The following is an 18,810-nucleotide window of genomic DNA, read 5'->3' as shown; positions in this document are numbered from 1 at the left end:
ATAGTGATTACAAATATATAAAATATAAAAAAAAAATTAATTTAATGTTTAGATGTAGTTTATTTGATTTTCAAAAAATAAAAATTATTTTTATATTTAAATAAAAAATAATTTTTTTATAACTGGAAAAATGACTGATTTTCCAATTAGTTAGGGAAATTCTTTAAAGACACTGATTAAAAACATCAAGTCTTTAATTTATTACTTTTTTTTCCAAAAAGACTGTTACATTTAATAGTTAAGTAGGAATTATCATGAGTATGGGATGTCCTTTAGAAATGAAAGTAAGATGAATTTATCTTCATTTTTAGGCCATAGTTTTCTCTCCCACAGCGCAACCCCAAACTTACAATTCCAGTCCTTGGCATGATTGAAATTAGAAGTTAGATAAAATCCAGGCTTTAAACACTAAGCCAGAGAACCTGTTTTGCATAGGCTTATCAATTAACCTCAGCCAGATTCGCTTGGCATAAATGCAGTGACGGAAAATATGATCACCATCCTCTCTAGTCGCATAGCACCTCGGACGAGACTCATCATATGTTTAGTGTCTTCTTCTTCTTTCAGCATTACACATGAGCTTACCATGGATAGCAAGCCACATTAAATGTCTTACGTTCAGGCCCTTGCCATTGCCAAACAATTTTCCAGCACATATCTTCATCTTCCCAGTTAGGAGTAGCTAGATAATTGTACGCACAGCTTGTTTAAAGTGCAAACATGTTGGAACTAACAGAGAGTCAAATTAAAATTTAACGTCCTTGTTGAAAATGCCCTAACAAAACATAAAGTCTAGTTCCTTAACCAAATAAAAGTACATGTTTCTTTTTATAAATTAACCATGTTAGTATTATATAACTCAAAATAATTTAATTTTTATATTTGTTTTATAATGTTTATTAGATCTGAAATATAAATTTTTTCATTATTATTAAAAAAGTGTAATATTACAAATAATATTATAATAGAAAACATATAATTATAACAATAAAAATTACGTCCTCCATTTCATATATAAAACATTTTTGTCATTTTTTTAAGTTCTATTTAAAAATTCTCATCGTTTTTTTAATATAATTTTTCTTCTTTAGACATTGTTTATTTTAATGGCTAAACATATTTTACCAGATAACTTTTGATACATTGTGTAATTTTAATGAATAATATATATATATATATATATATATATATATATATATATATATATATATATATATATATATATATATATATATATATATATATAATATTACATAAATTAACTGAAGAACTTTTTAAATAAGATGTAAAGAGTATATTTTTTATTTATAAAATTTTATTATTGAGCAAATTACTCTCAGGTTCCTACATATGTCGTAACTCACAACTTTCTTTTCCTTTATTTGAAATCGAATGATATAATTTTTTATTTTTATTTTTGTTAATATTTTAATTCTTCCGTTCTGTTTTGATATTAGATAGCTAAGTAAAAACATTTAATTAAAAAATAAAGTTCAATTTAGTCTTTAAACTTTTTTTAATATATATAAATAAAATTTAATAATTCTTTGAATTAAATTAAATTTTTAACTAAAATGTTTCTTTTATAATTTTTAATTTTGAAACATAACTTGACTTTGACATCAATTTGAATTTACCATGGAATTTTCTCCCAGAGCTGCGGAACTAAAAACCCTATTAGAAAGTAGAATTACCAAAGTAAGAAAACCAAAAAATTAAAATAAATCAGTTAAATTAAATTTATTAAGCCATCGAATGTTGTAAAATTATAAATTTATTTATATTTATGTCAAAAATAGATTTAAGGATCAAAGTAACATTTACTTTTTAGTCAAATTTTTTGGCTTAGTTGATTGACATAAAAATTAAATGAAAAGACTATTAATTGAAACAAATGAATAATTTTATCATTTAATTTTTAAATAAAAGAAAAATAAGTATGAATAAGGTATTATTTCGATATTTGAGAGTAATTTACTTTTTATTATTTTAGAATTGAAAGAGTAAATAAAGATCCCATTACACTTATAAAATGAAGATAACACATTGCTATCAACTTTGTCGCAGAAACATAAAATGTCTAAGCAATTTATTAAATAGTTGGTTGTAAGTTAATGAAAATAGTTGTATGGCACTTTGTAGTATTATTGAAATTTAGATTATTTATTCTCATTTAATGTTTCGTCAAACATAGCTTTAATCATTGAATCATTTCTATGATATAAAATGCATGCATATCTAAAGCTTTTAATTAGTTAAGTAGACAATACAGCCTCTTGAAAAATTAACGAGTACCTATTCTAGAAATCAATTGTACCTACAAATTAATGAGTATTTGTGATATTTAAATATATAATTGTTATTTTTTAGTAATTCGTAACTATTCTATAAACCAATTGTGCCAAGTTGCTAATAATCTTATGAGTATTTGTGATATTTGAATATATAATTGTTAATTTTTATTAAATATTTTAATATAATAAATTTATCGTTGATATATTACATGAATGACATGACACAATAATTGTTTTAAATAATTGCATTTAATTAATTACATAAACTTAAACATCACTTATGAAATTTTTTTCTATTCATGTTCGTTGATGGAAAAAGAAAACATATTAATGTACTGACGCGATAAATAGACAATTAAAGACAATACACAAATTGGCAATTAGAATATGTCGTATTTTAAAATTTAAATTGGTAATAGTTAATTAGTATGAATTATGATTCAACCGTTTTAATCACTTATTGAACCACTTAAATAGCAATAATATATTTATAATTACATATGTATATATATAAGCGTATTAGAACAATAGAAAAAGTCAAATTGTATATTTAAAATTTCATATGATTCAAAAAATTATCATTAAATTTATGAAAATCCACCAATTTTTAAAGTTGAACTGGTATAAAAACTCACATATTTATAAAGTTTTTTGTTCAAATCAATTGAACCATATTTTTTATTTATAGCCAAACAGTTAGTCCGGTCTAATTTTTAAAAAATATTAAAAATTAAGCGTTCATCTTGTCCTCTTTATTATCTTCTATGTATTTATTTCTCATTGCAGTCAAATAGTTATCCATGTATTAAAATAATTAAGTGATAGAGTTTGATCTCTGATGTGAAACCTGTAAAATAATGCAATTAGACTGTTGTTCAGATGTAGTGGTCCGATAAGCACTACAATGATAAAGTTGGCTTTTCATGAAAAACAATACAATTTAAAAACTTTTTTATAATAATTAATTGACCACCTTAAGGCTTTCTTTTTAGTTTGTACTATGTATTCAACCTTTATATATATAATGTATAATTTATATAATGTATTATCCATCTTTATTATCGATATGAAATTTTTGCTCCCACTACTAGAAATATGTCATTTAGCGACGGAAATCCGTCACTAAATGACATAAATCCGTCGCTAAATGGCTTTAGCTAAATCCGTCGCTATATTTCTGGTCGCTAAATCATTTAGCTACGGAAAGAAAAAATTAGCGACGGATTTTAAAAAATTTAACGACGGATTTAGCGACGGATTTTAATCCGGCATTAATTTTTTTAAAAAAAAATAAAAAAAAATTAATTTTTTTAATTAAAGCTAAAAATGAAATATTATTTAATCTATAGCCCACGTTCACCCACCCACCCGCGATAGGTAACCTATCATCATTCTCCGGTAATTTTTGCAAACTTCCTAGTAGGTCACCCATCCTTCAATTGCTCTCAGCCAAATCTCTTTAACCTTCTAGTTCCCCCGCGCGTAACTCCATCTTATCCAGCTCAGATTCTTGATACATGTCTATATATATTATATTTAAATATAACTAAAAGAAACGAATATTTACTCCCGCAATTAACAACCACATTATAAAAGAATTATTTTTTAAATAAATAATTAATAAATTATTTTTCAAATACTTATTTTAAATAGAAATAACAAATTATTACTTTTACACTTTATTACCGCATTCTAATATAATAAATTTTCTAATAAATTATTATTTTTTATAAATTATTATTTTTTCATAATTTTTTTTATAAATATAAACATTTATTTTTTAATAAATAATTATTTTTTATACATAATTGATTTTTTAATGAATAATTATTTTTATTAATAAATAAATATATTTTAGTAAATAAATATTTTATTAATAAATAAATATTTTTTAACAAATAATTTTTTTAAATAATTTTTTTTAAATAATTTTTTTTTAAAATAATTTTTTTTCAAATAATTTTTTATTTTAAATAATTTTTTTTAATAGAATTAATACTTTTAGCGACGGATTCTGAAATCCGTCGCTAAATGTAAAACTTTTAGCGACGGATTAAAAAAATTGGCGGGGTTTGTCCCGCCATTTTAGCGACGGAATTTTCGTCGCTAAAGGTGGCGGGAGGAATCCCGCCAATTTTTTTGAGGATTTAGCGACGGATTCAAAATCCGTCGCTAAATTTGATTTTAGCGACGGATTTGAAATCCATCGCTAAAATCCGTCACTAATCAGCAGTTTTCTAGTAGTGTCCTTTTTTAAAATGTTTATAACTTCGCTTCTGATAGTAATAAAATTAAATGAATAAATACGCTGCAAACTCTTTATATAAAGGTGAGTTTGAGCATACACAATAAAGTCCTCATAGAATTATATTTTTAACTAATATTATAGAGGATCTGAATTCTAATAAAGATCATGTCTCCGACTTCAAGATGGTAGGGAAATATTTCGAATTCAAATATGAGTGCTATAACGACATAAAGTTATATTCTGAATAAGGCGGTTCTTATCTAAGAGAGCATATTTATCTGAGTTTGAAATGGACGAATCCTAAAAAATTTGTAGGTCCATTTTTTACTTTAAAGTTCGAAGCAGAAGGCGGACCCTTGGCATATTGCTCAATTTTTTTAAATCCAAATTTTTTTTGAATTCAAACCTTAGAGTTTGTTATTTATCATTAAATAACTATCAATTTAAAAGAGATTTAAGTGGCAATTTATCCACTCAACTGGTAAGCAATGGACAACTAATATATAATTAACTTTATGGATAAATTACTTACAAACTTGGTAATTATGAGCAATAACCCATTTGCGCAAATTAATTTACAAGTTGAGGGACAAATTGCCAATTTAAGGAACAATTAGCTTACAAGTTGGGGGTGCAAATTATAAAAATGAAATTAATTGTCCATAATCAATAAGTTTGTGATTAATTTGTCTATAAAAATAATTTATATATTGATTGTTCATTGCTTATAAGGGGCAAATTGCCCTTAATCAAGTCATTCAAAGGATCTAAGCCATAAGATTTTTCTTCTTTCTTTTAGTCGATAGCAATTAGATTAAAATGAGTTAAACCAAGATGAAGAGATCATCACTTGATGAGGAAGTACCAAAGTAGAAATAGATTCCCCAAGTGGAGAGTACTACGGATTGGACAATAGATGAAAACGAAGCAACAAGAAGGTAGTGGACATGTCTTTTTTTTTTGTCAAAGAGGTAGTGGACATGTCATTTCAATGAATTAGTGGATAAAAAACTACCAAAATAGATCATTAATTATTGTCCTCGAAAGCCAATACCAATATGCCAATACTTTTATAAGAAAACAAAATCCTTTTGATTATTTATGCTAAGAGAAGTCCGCATTGAAAATGAATAAAATAAATTTATATTTCTGTTTTAATTATTATTGATAATCTTTTTAAAATATTTAACTTTTATTTAATTTTATGATATATTTTAACATAATTGTTAATTTCCTTCAGTTATTATTTTTAATCCATGATATTTTCCTGATATATGATAACTATAATTATCTTATTATGATAAAGACAAAAATATTTCTATCTTTAATTTTTTAAATAATATATAAAAAAAGTTTTATCAATTAAAAATATAAAGTTTATTATATGTATTGACTAATGCTTTCTACGATTATTTTAATTGTTTTATAAGAAAAATATTATTTTATTTATTATTATTATTATTGTTATTATTATTATTAAAAGAATAATTATTATTTTATTAGTATTGATTAAATAGATAAAGTATATAAAAAATCATCATTTTTCAAAAATTTGAGTGCACCCATTGCCAACCAATCATTTGGGCTGTTTTTCAAAGTGGTGGAGCCCTTTGTTTCCTTTAATGGGCCTGTAATTAGGTGAGGTGTCATTTTCATTGATGAAGCTTGAAAGCTTAATTCATCTAATTAATTTAGACAAAGTACAAAGTTAATCCCCAATTTAATACATTTAAAACAATCAAAAATCATTATATTAATCCCAACTTGATGAATGAGGGCATTCTCTAAAACTGTAAACCATCTTCAAAACTATTATCATGTTTTTATGTTTAAAATTAAACTCCATATGATCAAACTATAGCTTGAATTCAATTTTGTTTTGGTTAAAATTTCCAAATATGTTGTTGTCTCTTAGGACCATATTATATTCTCAAATCTTTTCAAGAATTCTTAAAATGGCAATTGACATATACGTTTTTATGCTAAATGCCAATTGTTTTGTACAATTTTTTTGGCATAACATGATCAAATTATGATTATTTTATTTTTAATTGAAAAAAAAAAAACTAAAACACCATATCATTTAATTTTCAAACAGGATGAAATTGTGGATCAAGTCATACATCAAAGGCGTAAGGGTAATTTTATCTTAAATTAATTGAAGGTTAGGTTTGCATGGCGGATGAACGATAAGAAATTTTGCAGTATATGTCTTGTCTTCTTTACTTTTCTGTTTCCATGACATTGTAGGGTTTGCATGGAGTGGTTCTTTATTGTTGTTTTGTGCCTGTCCAGCCCTTCTTCATTATTGACCTATTTCTATTTATAAAAATATGAATTACTACAACAAACGAATCGTCTTTAATGAGTAAACTAAGAATAAAAAAACAAGCAGTATGATTAAAGAAAACAATCATTCACAAATAAAACCAGTAATTTATTTGGTAAGCCGGCATTTTGAATCTAATCTATCATTCAATAATTAAAAATGAGATCTTTCTATATAACTAACCGACACTTTCTCCATATTTCTCCGACGAAACTGTATCTTCTTCACCAAAAATTTCAAAGGTTCAGTGCTTATTATCGGCATCCATGGATAATCAGCAACATAGACGCATTGTAATCTGCGGTGGCGGAGTCATCGGAGTATGCACCGCTTACTTCTTATCTAAACGAGGCGTTTCCGTTACTCTCATTGAAAAATCGTCAATCGCCTGCGCTGCTTCGGGAAAAGCCGCCGGATTTCTCGCTTTAGACTGGGCTGACGGCGGTCCTCTCTCGTCTCTTACACGTGCTAGCTTCAATCTCCACCGTTCACTCGCTCAGGATCTGAACGGTGCCGAGTTGTATTGGTACCGTGCCGTAACCACTCTAAGTCTCACCGTTACTGAATCAAAAAATCAAAACCAATCCCCTGAAAACATTCCTTCCTGGATCGACGGTCCGGTTCGAAGTCTCAAAACGAAGGGGACGACGGAGACGACGGCGCAGGTGCACCCGAAGATGTTCACGGAGACGGTTTTGGCTAAGGCGGTGGCGGACTACGGCGTTGAGGTTGTGATAGGGAAAGTGGAGAGAGTTGAAGTGGCGGCGGTGGAGGATGGCGGGAGAGCGGAGGCGGTGGTGCTGGAAGGAGGAAGAATGATTAACTGCGACGGTGTGGTTTTGGCGCTGGGGCCGTGGTCGGGGAAATTTGAAATGTTGAGTGAGTTGTTTAGGGTTTATGGGATAAAGGCTCATAGTGTGGTGATGGAGCCTAAAGAGAAAGATTTGTTAACGGCTCATGTTTTGTGTTTAAGTAATTATGGGAGTGGTTCGAGTGGAGGTGGGAAAAGCATGGACCCTGAAATTCATCCTCGTTCTTCAGGTATGGTTTTTATAAGGGTTATTTACTTAAATCATAATCATTCAATCTTTTATGTTTATAGTGATTTAAACACATTTTTTAATACATTACATCACATGTTTCATCCTATATAAATTTAGATAGCACATGTATATTTTTAATAAAATATGTTAAAACGGCATCGTTTGGCTTATGTAAAACGGCGCGAAAAATAAAAATGTGATATAGAAATGCTAAATTTAAAAAGAATGAGATGTAATTTTCAGCATTTAAATTTATCCAAAAATAATTCAGCATTTCAATTCAACTTACAGCCGTTAATTTTAAGATTAATCAAACACCGTCCTGGCAAAAAAAAAAATCAAAACACCATCTTAGAAATTGATTAATTAGCAAGATTATTTAAGTATAAATAAATTAGAATAATAGTTTAATGTTTATGAAATGAGTTTGAGTTCAATTATATTCAAAATAATTTTTATATATATATAATTGGAGAGAGAGGGTGTTTGTGGAATATTTGAACCCACTATTTAGCATTTTGCTATTTAACACTTATATTATTTGAATTATTGCTCATCGGTTATATTCAAAATAATTAAAATTAATCATCGGATCTTTACCATTTTAAACACATCCTTTCCCCAAGTCAAGTAGAATATTATATGAGTCCCAAAATATAATGTGTAAGCCATGGTAATATTAGGAGAGGTGTACGTGGTTGGAAAGTTATCAGAGGAGGAAGTGCCAGAGAATCCAAAGGAGATTGTTGGTGATCCAGAGTCAATAAGATATCTAAAGAGGGCTGCCGGAACTGTTTCTAGCCATTTAACAGAGGGAAAGGCGGAGGTGAAGGCAGAGCAAGCTTGCTTTATTCCGTGCACGGATGATGATATCCCCATAATAGGGGAGGTTCCAGGGGTGAAGGGGTGCTATGTAGCTACTGGACATGGTGGTTGGGGAATTCTAAATGGTCCTGCTACCGGGGCCGCGATGTCTGAGCTTGTTTTAGACGGTAAGTCTACCATTGTTGATCTTTCTAAGTTCACCCCTGCTAGATTTCTTGATCGTAGAAATCAATAAATGTAATCTTTGTGTGGAATACACTTTTTTTTTTGGTAAGCCCATCCGGTTTTCAAGGCTTCGCCCTGACTAATCCGGATCCGACCCGCGTCGCGCACCTGGCATGGTGGGTGAGTCTGCCAGTGGGAATTTTCTGCATTCACAAGAACTCGAACCCGAGACCTTGCTTAAGTGATACCAAGCCGCTTACCACTTGGACCAACTCCCATTGGTTGTGTGGAATACACTTTTGATTATGTTTGTGAACGCCTCTAATAAGCTTTGAATGATTTTGGTTTTATTTCTCCAATTTTGAGTGTCACACACTTCAATATTTAAATTATACTACTCAGTTATTTCTTGTTTAGCTTTACTTATTATGACTAGCTAGATCTTTTTATTGGCAATAAAGATTTGTTGATTTTATGATTAACTTATCAAATTTTGCTTACCGGTTTGATCTAAATTTAATAATTTTAGACACGACATGATTAAATAGTATGATTAAATGTAGCCTTGCATTTGAATGAATCAAGCTCGGTTGGCTTTATACCCATCCAAATCCAGTCAATAAGTATATATTGGCATTGACAGTACATATTTCTATACCGAGAGGATCAAATTGCAAAATACCCTATATCTGAAGAAATAATTTTTAAAAGTTGAAGGATCTAATTCACAAAATGTAGAATTACTCTTCATTAATGTAAGTACTTTCTCCGTTTCGTTTTAAAAGTCTCATGTTCCGTTTATAAAGTTTTATTTCTATTTTTAGAATATTTTTTCAGTGAATATTCTATTTTATCCTTCATTTAGTCATTTTAAAGAGATTTTACGGAAACTTTCATATTATTAGGGGCACATAAAAAACATAAAAAGGTAAAAATAATAATTATTTTTTTAATCTGTATGTAAAAGCAAATGGAATTTTTAAACTCGAACAGAAAGAGTATTTTTTATAAGTTGAAGAGGCCAACGTACTCTCCCCAGCTCCCTCACTCTGTTATTATATATCGATTGCTAGAAAGCGTTTGTCAATTTTCTTACCCTCGTGTTTGTATTCGTGTTTGCATTTAAACAATTACCCATATGTTAAAACAATAGCACATTATTAAAAAGATATCTACTTTATTTCAAACGAAATAATATACTAATTTTTTTTCTTTTGATTTAATAGAAGATAAAATTATAAACATGGAAAATCTGTTGAAATAATCTCACATGCTAAGGAAGCACCAAAGGGGAAATATATAGATGCCCCAAGTAGATCGAGAGTACCACGGATTGATCATATTGGATGAACAAAATGGTAATGGACATGTCATTTCCATGAATTAGTGGATAAGAAACTACCAAAATAGATCATTAATTATTGTCCTTCAAAGGTAAAACGAATATGCCAATACTTGATGAAGAAAATAAAATCCATTAGAAAATTTATGTAAGAAAAATAGAGAGAAGATTCTTCTCATCAGAAAATATCTACTGATCTTTTAAATTAGTTGGTGTGAGAAAAAAATTGGTTAAATCTAACAAATCAATTTATTTTAGCTCATTTATTACAAAATTCAGCTAATATGTACCGTTGATAAAAAAATAGAATTATTTTTGAAATCACTTATTTTAAAACATATTTACAGCAAATTTGTCCATCTTTTTATAATACTCTACACTAATAACAAACATATTTATAAAAATACTACTTACTATATATAAATTTTTATCTCATTTTAAATTAAATTGACATAGCCGCACTTTCTTTTCTCTTTCTTCTCTTTCTTTATCTCAAAATTATCTCTTTTTATTTTTCGTTTGTCTTTTCCAGTTGCTTTTCCGTTCGCTTTTCTGTTCGCGCTTCCGTTCGTCTACTTCCGATGAATTTTTCGTCTCTTTCGGTCGCTTTTTCGTTCGTCTTTTCTGTTCGCGCTTTTCCGTTCGTGCTATGGATTTCTTGACATCGTTTTTATATTTTTTGTAATTTTTTAAATTTTTTATGATGATTTAAACATTTTATAAATAAATTATTACAGATCTATGATTTTTTTGTTTATAAAATTATTCTATTATTCATATAATTATTTTGTATTACTCTTATTCATAGATTTGTTTATTTATTTTAATGCTACCGGTTTTGTAAAAAATGAATTAATTTATGATATTTTTGTAGTGTTTTTATAATGTATTTACATTATAATGTATTTTTGGTGTATTTATAGTGTAATTGTAGTGTTTTTTGATATATCTATGTTTTTTTTGTGTATTTCTGCCGTTTTTTTGGTGTATCTATGGTGCATTTGCAGTGTTCATGGCATTTGCAGTTTTTTTATGGTATACACCATAAAAATACTACAAAAATATCATAAATACACTATATATACAGTTACACTATAAAAACATCATAATTACGCTAAAAAACACAAGAGATACATTATAATACATCATAGTTACACTAAAAAACACGATAAAAAATAAAAAAGAATACCAGAAAAAAATCAATTAAAAGTGAAAAAAAAATTGTGAAATTAAAATATTAAAGGTATTTTTTGTAAAAAAAATTAGAAAAATAAAGACAAAAAAATAATGTAAAGTTGTAAATAAAATTAGAAATAGTTTATGTAGAAAATACCCTCTAAAAAAATAGTGGGTCATATAGGATTAAAAATATTAATAAAATATTTATATTTTTATCTATTTAATCAAATTGACCTCAATTTTAATTGAAGTGATCATTCGCTCATCCCTCTAAATTACATCAATCATATTATAAAATTTATTATTTAAATATAAAAATATTTAAAACAATATATTTGTCCCAATCTAAATCTTTGGAAATTCTTTTCTAATTTATAATCCTTATTTATAATAAATTTCATTAAAAAACATTATCCTCTTTCATTTTTTTTTAATATATATACTTAACATATCATGAATATATATTACTTTAATATTTTTAAAATAATACGAGTAAAGATTTTTTTTAATTAGGTTAATGAAGCTTGAAAGCTAATTCATCTAATCAATTTAGACAAAATACCAGTATTAATTAATCCCTATTTCTTTTTGATGAAAATTAATCCCTAATTTAATACATTGAAAACTGCCAAAAATCATTATCACAATCCCAACTTGATGAATGTGACATTCTCTTAAAACTGTAAACCATTTTCAAAGCATGTTTTTATGTTGGGAATTAAACTCCTAATGACCAAACTATAACATGGATTGGGTTAAAATTTCCAAATATGTTTAGGGCCATCTAATATATTCTCAAGTCTTTTAGAGAATTTTTGACATAACTTTTTATTTTTCTAAAATGGCCAAGTACTTGATGATATATACTTTTTTCTGTAGATGCCAATTATTGTCTACATATTGTGTACAAAAATTTGCATCAGTTGCCGGTGATTACATAGTCTAATTGTTAGGCCACTTCTAAAATATTAGTTTCTCCATCTCATTTTGTTTATTCTATTTTTTTTATACATATTAAATAAATTAAATATAAGCATATCTTTTTTATATTTTTCATTATATTTTTTTATTATTAAATTATAATTTAAAATTATATACAAAAAATAAATGTATTCCAATAATCTAAAAATAGCATTAAACACTTTGAAATATAATTTTTATATAATAAGATAATATAAAATTTTGTATTGAAAATATAAAATAGTCAAACACATTTATTCATTATACATATTAATCATTAATATTAAGGATAAAAAAATATATGTGTCTATTATCAAACTGTGACAATTGTTTTAGGATATCCAAAAATAGAAAATAGGACACACAAAATGGGACGAAGGGAGTATAATTATTTGGTGCCACTTAAAATAATTTGCTGAATTCAATATTTATATGAACTTGAAATGACACTCATAAAGGCCCGGCCCTAGGCATAGGCCATTAAGACCTGTACATAGCTTCAACATTTAAAGGGACCCATATAAATATGGGTCTTTTAATTCTTTTTTCTTCAATTTATATTTAATTTTAAAAAACATATATTTCTCTGATTTTGATTATAAATTAACTAAAAATTTAATAATTAGATCTTTCAAAGAGTCCCTTATTTATCTTGAATCCTTTAAAAATATATATGCTAAATCTCATATATATATATATATAGTAATAGGTATTGTAAGTATTATTTTAAAATTTAAATAATCCCCTTAATATAATGTATGTAATTTTTGACTAATGTCAATAATGATAAAATATATTTTATATATTTTTGATTGATTAGGGACTATTCTATCTCTATTTATTTATTTTATAAAAAATATTGTATATGTATTCTTTAACTTTTTATAAAACAGGTTTTTTTGTAATTGTTTTTATAAACATTAGGCTTTATAAAATGTCCTAATGATCTATCAAAAATGTATTTTTTAAAGAAAAATAAAATAAAAAATTGAGTGTATTTTTATAAAAAAAAAATAAAAAAAAAAGAGCATATTTTGTAAATAGTTTAACAATTTTTTTTTTATAAATAGCTCCAAAAAATCGCCTAGAACCTCATTTTGACTAAGGCCGGCCCTTCCCCCGTATGGTCAATTTCAGTACATTTAAAAATCACCAAGTTTGAACAATAAAACTTAATTCTCTTGGCAACGAAACTAAAAGTGAAAAGAGAGAGAGATAACGTTAGCCATTAATTAACAAGAATTTTACCTAACTTAAATCATGATTTCAGAATTAAGTTAATGGAAGGTTAGGTTTGCATAGAGTGTGAACAAGAAGAAATTTTTCTTTATTTATCTTCTGTATTTTCATGGAAATTTAAGGTTTGTCTGCTTCCCGGTGGTTCCTTCTTCTTGTTTTCTAGACCTATTTTTATTTTTATTTTGTTATTTAAATTTTAATATACAACTAAAATACATTTGAATTATAATTTTATAAAAATTAAATACATTGTATAGATAATTTTTTTGATTTAAAATAGAGTAATATAACAGTCACGTGTATATCAATCTATTTTTTCGTTCCTATTAAATATTTTCTTGATATAGGAAAAGCCACGTGACGGGCATGTGACACTCATGTCGAGATTTATATGAGGCCACATGAAATTTCTATATATAATGTTTGCTTATCAGAATTAAATTCTTATTATCGTATAAATTTTCATGTGAATGTCACATCAAAATAGCTTATATACAGTGACGAACCTAGATATATAACATTGAGGGGGCCAGTTAAATTATTATAGATAATTTTTGATATGCTTAATAAATATAAATTAAACAACTCAAAAGAAAAAAATATATTAATTTATATTCTTCTAAATTTGTATTCAATATTATTTTGTGTGCTTCTAATTGTATATATAATATTAACAAGATAAGAATAACAAATATTGAAATAAATATATAAAACATAAAAATAAGACTTAAAGCTAATTACTTTAAATGAATGAAAATATATCATTTAAAATTTGGGTTTTCCAAAATTCTTTTTTCAAGAGAGATTATTTTTATATATAATTAAATTTTTATCTTAAATGTTGGAAAATTCAATTTCATATGGAATTAGAGAGTTTAAGTGATATGTGTATAAAACTATGTAATTATTGTATAAATAAAATATGATATTAATATCCAAGTTATAATTATGGGCAATGAGCCATTTTGAAAAATTGGCTTATAAGTTAAGAGGATAAAGTGCCAATTAAAGGGACAATTAGCTTATAAATTGAGGGGGTAAATTATCAAAATAGGACTAATTGCCTATAATCTGATTTGCTCAAAAAAATTAATTTATATGTTAATTGTCCATTGTTTATAAATTGAGGGGGCATATTGCTATTTAAGCCATTTTTTTTCAAATAAAATTCTCAATTGTAGTGTTCGTGCTATTTTGTTGAGCCTTATCTTAAAAGAAAAAGAGAAATAACGGATAATCTAATTATAAAAAACAAATAGCATGATTAGCGTAGAACAAATCACAAGTATGGCGTAGCCATCATATAGTTGAATTGTGTAACATTAAAATATAAATTAAAGAAAGCAATAATTACTCACAAACAAAACCAATAATTTACCTAATTTCATGTTTGCCTTTAAGGTATGGGTCCTAATTAACAACTAATGAGCTTTTTCGCAGGTAAGACCGCATTTTGTATCTAATCTAACATTAAATTATATTAAAAATACATAATTAGATTGTTGTGAGCTCATTTTGTATTATAATGTCAATTCCCACTAAGTGAAATGATTTTAGAGTAAATAAATGTTTAAGTGATAATGGCATGATATATTATGGTTTCCTAACTAATTCTGTTGTCTGGTAATAAGCACAAATTTTGTCTTGATGCAGGATCTTGTTGTGTCATGTTGCATTGAGGATTGGAACTCCATCAGTTTCATCAATTTTTTCCCTTTTTGTTTTTCTAATAATTAGATATGGACTATATACATCTGGGGGCAAACTCTCACAAGTCACAATTATAAATAATTATAGTAATACACTATGATATCATTATAAGAATAGATTTAATATTAAAAAACAAATCTTAATTTTGTAATTTAATCACATTGTGCAAAACGTTACAAATAAATTCTGACCTTTTATTCTCGATTACTTAGCATAATTTGGAGTTCTTATTAAAAGTTTAACCAAATTTACAATCGTTTATTCGAAGTCAAATTTATACGCTTGCAATCGAAATCCGTTTCCTGGCACGTCTGCCTGCAATTCGTAATTTATTATTTCATTTTTTTGCTAAAATTGTAAGATGCTAAAAATTATATGTACAGTTTATTCAAATTAAAAAGTTATGAAAATTATCTATTAATAGTTATTTTTAGTATGAAAAGTAAACAAACCGATGGTTTATTTCAAACTGAATACTCATTAAAATACATGACCGATATTATAGGTAGCTTATTTAAATTAAAAAAAAAATCTAGCAACTTACTTTTATCGAAAAGAGGCTCTTTAATATGAATTTTTTGTAAACCAATTTAGAAATTAAAAATCTAACAACTAACTTTATCTCTAATAAAAAAAATTAGATATTATTTCTTCAATTATTGTAATATTAAATATTTCTTGGCGACTTGATTGGATGTATTAGAGAGTTCAAAATTATTTGCCCCAAATGTACATAAACTGCACATTACATAATTAATATGTTGGTAAAAAATTGAGAGTACTCATCCTCTAATGGGCTTTATTTGGACCCAAGTGTACTAATAACATAGTATGTCAAGCCTCATACAAAAGATAGTTTGGGCCAAAATCATCTAAACTTTGCTAGAGTTCAGTTCACATCAAGAATAACGAACATTCTGTAGCAATCCACGTGTCATCTTTAAAAGGAAACACCCGTTGGATAATAATGGTGCTTACACTAGCAGCATCACCATCACCGTTTTCCACAATTTCTCCATATCTCCGGCGAAATCGTATCTACGGTAGAAAAATTTCACCGTTCCAGTGCCTGTCATCGACATCCATGGATAACCACAAACAGAAACACATAGTCGTTTGCGGTGGCGGAATCATCGGAGTATGCACAGCTTACTTCTTATCCAAACGAGGCGTTTCCGTCACTCTCATCGAAAAATCATCAATCGCGTGCGGTGCTTCAGGAAAATCCGGCGGATTTCTCGCTTTAGACTGGTGTGACGGCGGTCCTCTCTCTTCTCTCGCACGTGCCAGCTTCAATCTCCACCGTTCACTCGCTCAAGAGCTAAACGGTGCCGAATTGTACGGTTACCGTCCCCTAACCACTCTCAGTCTTACCGTCACCGAATCAAATAATCAAAATCAAAATCAATCCTCTAAAAGTGATAAAAATATTCCTTCGTGGATCGACGGCCATGCTCGAAGTCCCAGAACGATAGGGACGTCGGAGACGACGGCGCAGGTGCACCCGAAGCTGTTCACGGAGGCAATTTTATCGAAGGCGGTGAAGGATCACGGTGTTGAGGTGGTGATAGGGAAGGTGGAGAGAGTTGAAGTGGCGGTGGTGGAGGATGTCGGGAGAGTAGAGGCGGTGGTGTTGGAAGGAGGGAGAGTGATAAAGTGTGACGATGTCGTTTTGGCGCTTGGGCCGTGGTCAGGGAAATTTGAAACGTTGAGAGATTTATTTAGGGTTTATGGGTTAAAGGCTCATAGTGTGGTGATCGAGCCTAAAGAGAGAGATGTGATTACGGCCCACGCTTTATTCTTAAGCTATTATGGGAGTCAAGGTGGTAAGCCCATGGACCCTGAAGTTTATCCACGTCCTTCAGGTATTTTTATTATTATTATTATTAAAATTAAATTTATTTTTAATTGAATTAATGTTATGAATTTATGATTTGATATAAATATGACTTACCTTTGTTAAATTTTTAAAAATAGAGTTGTTAGATAAATTATTAAATAAACTAAATTATTAGAACTAAATTATATTTAAAGTGATTCTTTTAGGGTTAGAATTCGACTTGTAGTTGATTAATTGGTGGGAGTAATTAACCATGAATAGAGAGTAAGAGTTTATATGTATATGAAATGAGATTGAATTCAATTATATTCAGAATAATTAGAATTAGACTTTTGGGATTATTAATTAGAAGTCATTTGAAGTAGAATATTAAATGAATATATTTACATGCAAAGATGATAACACTAGATTTGGAGATGAATTATTTCTATAGAATTTATTTATATCAAACTAACTTCTAATTGAATACGAACATTTTTTATTTGAATCCAAATAGATCAATTGCAATTTACAGCCTATGGCCTTATTCGTGTGCCATTTATTTTTATCAAAATTTGGGTATTATGATGAAAATGAATTTGTAGAGTGTTGTCAAACCGAGTCCCAGACCTAATTTGTAGTCGATTGGATGATTAGGGGAGGTGTACGTGTGTGGAATGTCATCAGATGTGGAGGTGTTAGAGAATCCGGAGGAGATTGTTGGTGATCCAGAATCAATAAGGGTTTTAAAGCGGGTGGCGGAAAGTGTTTCCAGCCATTTAGCAGAAGGGCAGGCACAAATTAAGGCAGAGCAAGCGTGCTTCTTGCCTTGCACAGATGACGGTATTCCCGTAATTGGGGAGATTCCAGGAGTGAAGGGATGCTATGTAGCTACTGGACATAACTGCTGGGGTATTCTAAATGGCCCTGCTACTGGGGCTGCAATGGCTGAGCTTGTGTTAGACGGTAAGTCTACCATTGTTGATCTTTCTAAGTTCAGCCCTGTTCGATTTCTTGGCCGTAGAAATTGCTAATTGCGACCTTTATATGGAATATACAAATGTGAGTAGATTGTTCAATTGGCAATAGAGATTTGTTGATCTTATGACTGGGTTATGAAATTTCGCTTACCGGTTATATTTAATGTTCCATCTACCTTTAGGCTTTAGCATAGAAATGGTGTATAATCGAGTTGAGCTGAGTCGTGTATTTGCATACTCAAACTTGAGGTTGGTTCTAATTAATCAAGTTCGAGCACAAATAAAGCTTTAAGCTATTCAAACTCGCGCTCGAGCTCGGTAAATTTGTCGAGTTTTATCAAGATTGGTAAAAAAATTATTAAAACTAATTTTGAATGGTAATCTAGTAACAAAAGTTTATATGTACAAACAATTGCCCCAATTATTTGGGTAAAAGTATAAAGTTAAATAAATTCGATAAGACTCGAGGGCCCATCGAGTCGATTATTTTCAAATTCGAGCTCGACTCAACATGCTACTCGAGCATCTAAAACTTTATCCCGACTCAAATATTGTTTGAGTCAATCCAGAGTAGCTTACGTATTATAACTCGACTCACTTACACCCCCCTAAACAGGCACATGGAAGCCATTAAGGTAGATGTAGAACCACCTGTTCTTTTCGGGTTGTATCTTGTG

At 28.4% G+C, this 18,810-nt stretch overlaps 2 protein-coding genes across 2 annotated transcripts; both read left to right on the top strand.

The window, feature by feature from the left end:
- The first annotated feature begins 6,876 nt into the window (after positions 1-6,876).
- On the top strand, positions 6,877-9,320 carry LOC126657374 (putative oxidoreductase C1F5.03c). The gene is made up of 2 exons (XM_050352047.2): positions 6,877-7,912; positions 8,598-9,320. The coding sequence occupies exons 1-2, from the start codon at positions 7,138-7,140 to the stop codon at positions 8,972-8,974; spliced, it is 1,152 nt and encodes a 383-aa protein (XP_050208004.1). The 5' UTR covers positions 6,877-7,137; the 3' UTR covers positions 8,975-9,320.
- Positions 9,321-16,183: 6,863 nt separating this feature from the next.
- Positions 16,184-18,297, top strand: LOC126657621 (putative oxidoreductase C1F5.03c). Its single transcript, XM_050352331.2, has 2 exons — positions 16,184-17,199; positions 17,811-18,297. Exons 1-2 carry the CDS (start codon positions 16,302-16,304, stop codon positions 18,185-18,187), a joined length of 1,275 nt encoding a protein of 424 aa, XP_050208288.1. The 5' UTR covers positions 16,184-16,301; the 3' UTR covers positions 18,188-18,297.
- The last annotated feature ends 513 nt before the right edge of the window (positions 18,298-18,810 follow it).

This window comes from Mercurialis annua, linkage group LG7 (assembly GCF_937616625.2).
Source record: "Mercurialis annua linkage group LG7, ddMerAnnu1.2, whole genome shotgun sequence".
Taxonomy (NCBI): Eukaryota; Viridiplantae; Streptophyta; class Magnoliopsida; order Malpighiales; family Euphorbiaceae; genus Mercurialis; species Mercurialis annua.
This window is presented reverse-complemented; position numbering and strand designations above follow the sequence as displayed.